General features: G+C 37.7%; 1 protein-coding gene across 4 annotated transcripts in view; it reads left to right on the forward strand.

Annotated features, from left to right (window-relative positions):
- Positions 1–6,708, forward strand: part of LOC115217138 (kinesin-like protein KIF16B) — a 117,470-nt gene extending 110,762 nt beyond the window's left edge. For 3 of the 4 annotated variants that reach the window (XM_029786751.2, XM_029786752.2, XM_036507299.1), the window contains 2 exons: positions 5,289–5,369; positions 6,075–6,708. In XM_029786751.2, the coding sequence (XP_029642611.1) occupies positions 5,289–5,369; positions 6,075–6,230 (237 nt within the window). In that variant the 3' untranslated portion in view covers positions 6,231–6,708. The remainder of the gene's footprint in view (positions 1–5,288; positions 5,370–6,074) is intronic. The other variant, XM_036507298.1, reaches the window with a different exon arrangement.
- The last annotated feature ends 887 nt before the right edge of the window (positions 6,709–7,595 follow it).

Genomic DNA, 7,595 nt, shown 5'->3' on the forward strand with positions numbered 1-7,595 from the left:
TCAATGCCAGTGCTGCTTGACTGGCTCCCTTACCACTGGTATGTAAAAAGCAGCATTTGAGCATGGTTGATGCCAGTGCCACCTGAATGACTCCCATGCCGGTGGCACGTAAAAAGCACCCACTGCACTCTCAGAATGGTTGGCATTAGGAAGGGCATCCAGCTGTAGAAACCTTGCCATTTCAGATTGGAATATTCAATAGAAGGGAAGACAGAGGATGAAAATCACCAAGGATTCACATGTGGTTACATTTTGATATATATATATATATATATATATATATATATATATATAAATACACATACACACATATAAGTTTTTTATTCTCTCTTTGTTTATTTTCTCTTATAACTTTCTGTTGAAGAGCATAGGCTCAAAACATAAAAGACTTTCTCACTTTCAGGAGTGTCAGACTAATACACCTGCTTGTTTATACACCTGTTTTGTCTTTTGTTTTTCTGTATATTTATGTGTATATATATATAGATCTCTTTGTGCATGTATGTATGTAACCATATATATATGTGTGTGTATGTGTGTATGTATGTTTATGTGTGTATATGTATGTTTGCATGGTGGAGTGTATATGTCTATGTATGTATATGTATATATATAATTTCTGTGTATAGTGAACTAAAAAAAAATCACTCTTTTGAAAACATCTAGAATTTCAAGCAAAATAGTTAACCACATCCTACTGCAATTACAGCTTTTACTAAGAAAGTCAAACAACAACATCTGGTTTTTCAATTAAAACCTTGACCAATTCAAATGCAAATATTCTTTTTCCTTTCTCTTCTTTTTCCTCCCCCACCTTAGAAGGCCACTAAGTATTAAACAAACAAGTCTGACCATACAAAAGCCACACCTCTTTACTTCCCACTCCTTCTCAAAATTTTTTTTTTCTTCTTTCTTCTCTCTTGCTTGGCAAACCCCAGAAAATTCTTTATAAAAAGGTCAAGAAATCTAAATTTGAACCATTTTTTGATAAATCCCATAAAGGAAGAAAGCACTAAAAATGTAAGTAAGATGTATGTGTGGTAAGTCGCTTCCTTACCAACCACATGGTTCCGGGTTCAGTCCCACTGCGTGGCACCCTGGGTAAGTGTCTTCTACTATAGCCTCGGGCCAACCAAAGCCTTGTGAGTGGATTTGGTAGACGGAAATTGAAAGAAGCCTGTCGTATATATATGTGTATATATATATATATCTATATGTATGTGTGTGTTTGTGTGTCTGTTTGTTACCCCCAACATCACTTGACAACTGATGCTGGTGTGTTTACGTCCCCTTCACTTAGCGGTTCAGCTAAAGAGACCGATAGAATAAGTACTAGGCTGCCAAAGAATAAGTCCTGGGGTCGATTTGCCCGACTAAAAAGGCGGTGCTCCAGCATGACCGCAGCCCATCGTGTGTATGTGTATGTATGTGTGTGTGTGTGTGTCTGTATACATATGTATGTGTGTGTGTATATGTTTGTGTGTCTGTGTTTGTCCCCACCCAACATCGCTTGACAACCAATGTCTTTGTGTTTACGTCCCCATAACTTAGCGGTTCAGCAAAAGAGACCGATAGAATAAGTACTAGGCTTACAAAGAATAAGTCTTGGGGTCAATTTACTCGACTAAAGGCTGTGCTCCAGCATGGCCGCAGTCAAATGACTGAAACAAGTAAAAGAGTAGAGGTTAAAGAGAGAGAGAGACACACGCACACACACACATGCCAGCCTGTCCCTATCTGCCTAACTTATCTATACCTTTCCCTTTCTGAATCCCTACCCTAGATTATGAAAGCACATCTTAGTATGTCTCATTTCTGACCCCCCTCTCCCCAGTTACTGTCATATCACTCTCACCTTGAGGGCTAAAGTATAAAAAAAAAATAATTTGAATGATTCTTTTTTTTCTTCATGTTTTTACATGCTTAGTATGGATGATACAAATCATCTCTCTACTCTACATCACATATTATTGTCAAGCCTGCAAGGGAACCTTGGCTAAACCTGCTAAAAATAACAGCCAAATTTCCCTCACCTCATACATAGGGTCTTAAAACGAAATACGTGTTGGACATTGCGGTCTTTGATGCACTGTCTGAACAAAGATGGGATGATCATGCCTGGAGCGTCTTTGATCATGGAGCTGCTTGATCTGAGCCAATCTGGTGCTAAACGACTAGTTTATTATTGTTTATCTTGCCTGCAGGACTCAACATTTCTGAGATCTGACCTTACTACTCCACTCCCCCCACCCATCCCGTCAGCCTTGGTTGTCTTCTAGTCTGTGCGTCTTCTGTCAGCACTGAGCAAGTTTCCGTTTAAGAGTTCTTTGTCCATTTTCATCTCTTGTACACATGTTTCATACCAGTGCGGTTGTTTCTCCTGCGTATGTTTGACAGGGCATGTAACACTCAGCTAATCTCTCTTGATACAAGCTGTACGTTTAATGGTTGATGTCTGAAGGGGAAAATGTAGACGAACTGTGTATTAGGGAGAGTTGCAGTTCTAGAACAATAAACGGGGAAATGTGTTTAGTGAGAAGTTTGAGGGGAGGGGGTAAGGAAACTGTCAAGGAAACAAAGGGAGAGGGGACCAAGTGTACTGGAGTTTTAAACAATGACAGATCAGAGGAACAGTAGCCAGTGTAGTTGCAGTAGATGACACAGCGAGAGAGAGAGAAGGAGAGTGCTGTATATCAATGGATGGAGAGAGAGGGAGAGCGAGAGAGGGGGAGAGAGAGAGCTGTACTTCAATGGAAAGAGAGAGAATGCTGTATATCAGTAGACTAGTAATTACAGTGTTACGTGAAAGTTTGCATACGTGGTTTAGACTGTATATATATTAGCAGCTGTGCCATCTCTGATATGTGAGGTGTGTTCTGCTGTGATCTGTGTATGTGCCTTGCAGCAGAGCAGAAGTACTTTTCAGCTCTGGAAAAAAGACAGCGAAACATTTGGATGCTGTGTTGGCCATGTTAGAAGTATGCAGTCACTATGAAAAGGAAAAATCATTGATGATGATCCGAGGGCCGAGCGAGCATTTGCTCTGCATTTGAAGGTTTTTAGCGACACAGTGTTTATGAACGAGAGTGTAGTTTTTATAAATGTATTTAATTTCCTTTCTGTGTGTAGCCGCTGTGCTTGTCACAGTTGAACGGGTTTTTGTTTCAAAGCCACCTTCTCATATCTCATTGACTCACTTTCAGCATCAATGGGTACTTTTGTTTCCAACGCTGAATTACCTTAACTAAAAATCTCATTACATATTTATACACTTATCACTCTGGATATTTTTTTCAATGAATTGACAGCTGGAGCAGAATCTAACTCTTACACAGCTTAAGGCTTTATTGATCCTCATAGTTTATATACATACATTCCCCATTACCTAAAAAGGTGCACACACACACACACACACACACACACACACACACACACACACAGATATCTATGAATGTTTATGCATGTGGAGAATAATAAGCTATTGTTCTTCTCTATGTAACTTACCAGGTTGTCTTGCTTCTCCCTCTCTCCCCTCCGCTCTCTCTCTTTTCTCTCTGTGTATCATCTGTGATTTACACAAATAGACTTTTTTTTTTCCCATTTGACTTAATCAAACATTCATCCATTCTTTTCCATCAGATCACTCATTCATATTTGATCATTGTTTCACTCTGATTATAGATTTTCGGCTAATAATAATAATAATAATAATCCAATAGCAAGGTTCCCATTAGCACGTTGATTGTTTACCTCTATTTATAGATCAACTTACAAAAGATGAACACTGAAAGCATTTCAATGATATCAAAATAGGATTCAGAGCAAAGTGGCAGAAACAGCCGAGAGATGAATCTTAATAATAGCAAGCAGTATTTAGTTCTGTTTGTCTTCCCTCCCTGTTCCCTGTTCTCTCTGTCAATTTATTGACACAGCTGCTTTTGTAGTGACAGCTTTGTTTTTATGTTCATTAAGCTGTTGTACAGTGATATCAGAATCAAAACCTGAATGAAGTGGACAAGGCATTCAATCTCTTGTATTGTTTTCTATAAACACCATAGAATCTTTTATGCTCTTCTTTCTTGCCGCTTCTCATTATTTATATGTAAAAGAAAATCAATCTGTTGTCTTGTTTGATGTAGTTTCAAGTCCTGCTGGCATCTGCCTGGTAGGACTGGTGATGATTAAGATCTTATTAGCACCCACCTGGTAGGACTGGTGATGATTAAGATCTTATTAGCACCTACCTGGTAGGATTAGGGATGCTTATGATGTCATCAATCTTGTGAAGGAGGTGTAGGGATGTACTGGAAAATCCGTTAGGGGTCTGGAATCATAAAAAAACATTACAGACTTGTCAGTATGTAACTGAGGAAGGGGATTCTCCAAGCAACACTTTTATAGGGTTGCCGCTTTAAGGTCTGCTGTGTAACCCTTTTATAGGTTTCAGGGTTGCCTTTTGGGTGTGCTGCACAAACCTGTGTAGGCTTTATTAAGGACACAAACTCTGTGGTTGTACATGCTATCTACACCACTAAAACTTTTACTTTATAGCATCCTGGATATGATGGCCACCCTTGTTTCCTTACTTAAACAAGTCCACCTCCCTGTTACAGTGGATTAAATCATCATCATCATCATCGTTTAACGTCCGCTTTCCATGCTAGCATGGGTTGGAAGATTTGACTGAGGACTGGCGAACCAGATGGCTGCACCAGACTCCAATCTGATCTGGCAGAGTTTCTACAGCTGGATGCCCTTCCTCATGCCAACCACTCAGAGAGTGTAGTGGGTGCTTTTACATGCCACCGGCACGCGGGCCAGTCAAGCGGTACTGGCAACGGCCACAATCAAAATGGTGTTTTTTGTGTGCCACCTGCACAGGAGTCAGTCCAGTGGCACTGGCTACGACGTCGCTCGAATGTTTTATTCATGTGCCAGTAAGGCGACGCTGGTAACGATCACGCTGGTAACGATCACGCTCGAATGGTGCCTCTTATGTGCCACCAGCACGGAAGCCAGGTAGCTGCTCTGGCAACGATCACGCTCGGATTGTGCTCTTATGGTTGTACGAATTCATAGATCATTCTGTAAAAATATTACTTAATTCTTTGTGAAATATTAAAATTTGCTTTATTCATTTATTAAATACCTCTGAAACCTTGTAGTAATTGTGTAAAAATAAATATGGTATCAAGGAATGCAATTTCTTCGGCAACAACAAACAATTCAAATCTTTTTAATGATGAAATAAATTTTTATGTTTTATGTATTTCGTTTTTTCCTTCTAGGTGGGATCGCTGATATTTCCTCCTAAGAAATTGTTTAGTCGCTCAGAAAAAGTTGTTTCTGAAAGACGGTACCAGTTGGAAGTAAGTGAATTATTTATTCTTCTTTTAAAACAAAGCCGCAAGCAGGTAGAAATGTTCCTAACACTAGCTTAATGATAACGAAGTTATTTTACTAAATTCTTTGTTCTATTTAAAATTAATTGAAAGAAACACAGAACATCTCAACAAAAATATGGAAGAATTTTTTATTATTTTGTATCTGTTTAACTCTTTCGATACCAACCCAGTTGAAACCGGCTCTGATTCTGTAGTACAAATGTCTTGTTTTCATAAGTTCTGAATTAAAATCTTCCACCAAACCTTAGTCACAATGTATGTTCCTAAAACCAGCTGAATGATAAATAAGTTATTTTATTAAATTCTTTGTTATATTTACAATCAATTGAAAGAAACACAGAACATCTCAAAATAAATATAGTAACAAAAGGCTTAAACAATATAAGGAGACAATTTGGCAAAATCGTTAGCATGCTGCGCAAAATGCTCAGCAGCATGTCATCTGTCTTTACATTCTGGGTTCAAATCCTGTCATGGTCAGTTTTGCCTTTTATCCTTTCAGGGTCAATAAAATAAGTACTGATTGAGCTCTGGGGTCCAATGTAATCAATTAACAACCCTCTCTCCTGAAATTGCTGGCCTTGTGCCAAAATTTGAAACCATTATTTAAATGCAGTAAACAAACAACTTTCAGATTTGAAATATCTTCTTTCTCTTTTGTCGTTTCAGTTTTATTTACGGAGCCTTCTGGAAATTCTTATGAAGATTCCATCATGTCCCATTAATCCGTCCAACAACGAATTCCTTTCCAAGCAGACTCTCTGTGACTTTGACCCCTTTTATAAAAAGGGACTTTTCGAAGCTACAAAGCACGGAACTACTTGAAAATATGTATGATGATATCTATAACTATATCTATAACACATATATATATATGTATACATATGTGTAAAAAAATGTATATATATTTATATATATACGTTTATATGTAAATGTATATATACATATATGTGTATTATTAGAGCGGAGCTTCCATTGACTTTGGTCTTTAGATTCAATGGTGTATCTTTTGAATTCTTGGGAAATAAGATTTTGTAAATATGTATGATGATGATGATGATGTATTGAAGAAGAAAGGAAAAAAAGGTTATATTTTAAATACTATTTATTTTGTGCCAAAACTTTATTTTTCTGACTTTCTGCTGAGGCCTTTCATACACACACACCTGTGTTACTTCTTATCCAGACCCCCTTTTTTTTTTTTTTAATGATTCATGCTCTTCCAAAAAGGAAAAAAAAAAGCCGTTTGCTTTCTCTTAAACACTAGCTGATACGGTCACTGTAACAGAGCCCCCAAAAAAACCCAGATAAAAAAACATCAAACAAAATCCTTTGAGGCAATTATGGATTCCCTCAAGAGACTCTCATCAAGGGATCGGCCGGCTCTGTGTTGCTCTCATCACTAATTCAGAAAAAAATGCATGCAAAAACAAACCAACACAAAACAAAAACAAGTCTTTATTCTTGTCAATTAAAGTTTTAAACTTTTTTTGATATCAGTCATACTTAATTGGTAACGAGACTTTACCAATTTGTTTTTGATTTTATTTATTGAATGATTTTATTTTTTACAGTCTTGATCTTAAGAGGAACCAATGAATTAAAAGTCCCAGACAAACTGTTTTAAATCTTGTAATACAAACCAAATACATTGAACGTGTTTCTCTGTAGAACTGTATTACTTTGCTATTTGTTGTTGTTCTTCTTCTTCTCTTTCTTCTTCTTCTCTTCTTCTTCTCTTCTTCTTCTTCTCCTCCTTCTCTTTCTTCTTCTTCTCCTCCTTCTCTTCTTCTTCTTCTTCTTCTTCTTCTCCTCCTTCTTTTTCTTCTTATTCTCCTCCTCTTTCTTCTCCTCCTTCTCTTTCTTCTTCTCCTCCTTCTCTTTCTTCTTCTCCTCCTCCTCCCCCTCCTCCTCCTCCTCCTCCTTCTTCTCTTCCTTCTTCTTCTTCTTCTTCTTCTTCTTCTTCAGTCACAGGCCTGTTTTAATTGAACTCACCTATGATCAAAGGTGTTCCATCTATGACCACCCAGTCTTGATATTCAAGCAGTAAATATACAATGTGTCCCTCTTTTTCTTTTAAGATGGTAGAATGTGATTTAAGGGAGGTTTGGCTTCTATTTCTTGCAGGTTGGGACCACACAGAGGCTTCCCTGTGTTATATGTTGTACAATTAGGTTTTATATATCACTG

Source organism: Octopus sinensis, linkage group LG11 (assembly GCF_006345805.1).
Source record: "Octopus sinensis linkage group LG11, ASM634580v1, whole genome shotgun sequence".
NCBI lineage: Eukaryota > Metazoa > Mollusca > Cephalopoda > Octopoda > Octopodidae > Octopus > Octopus sinensis.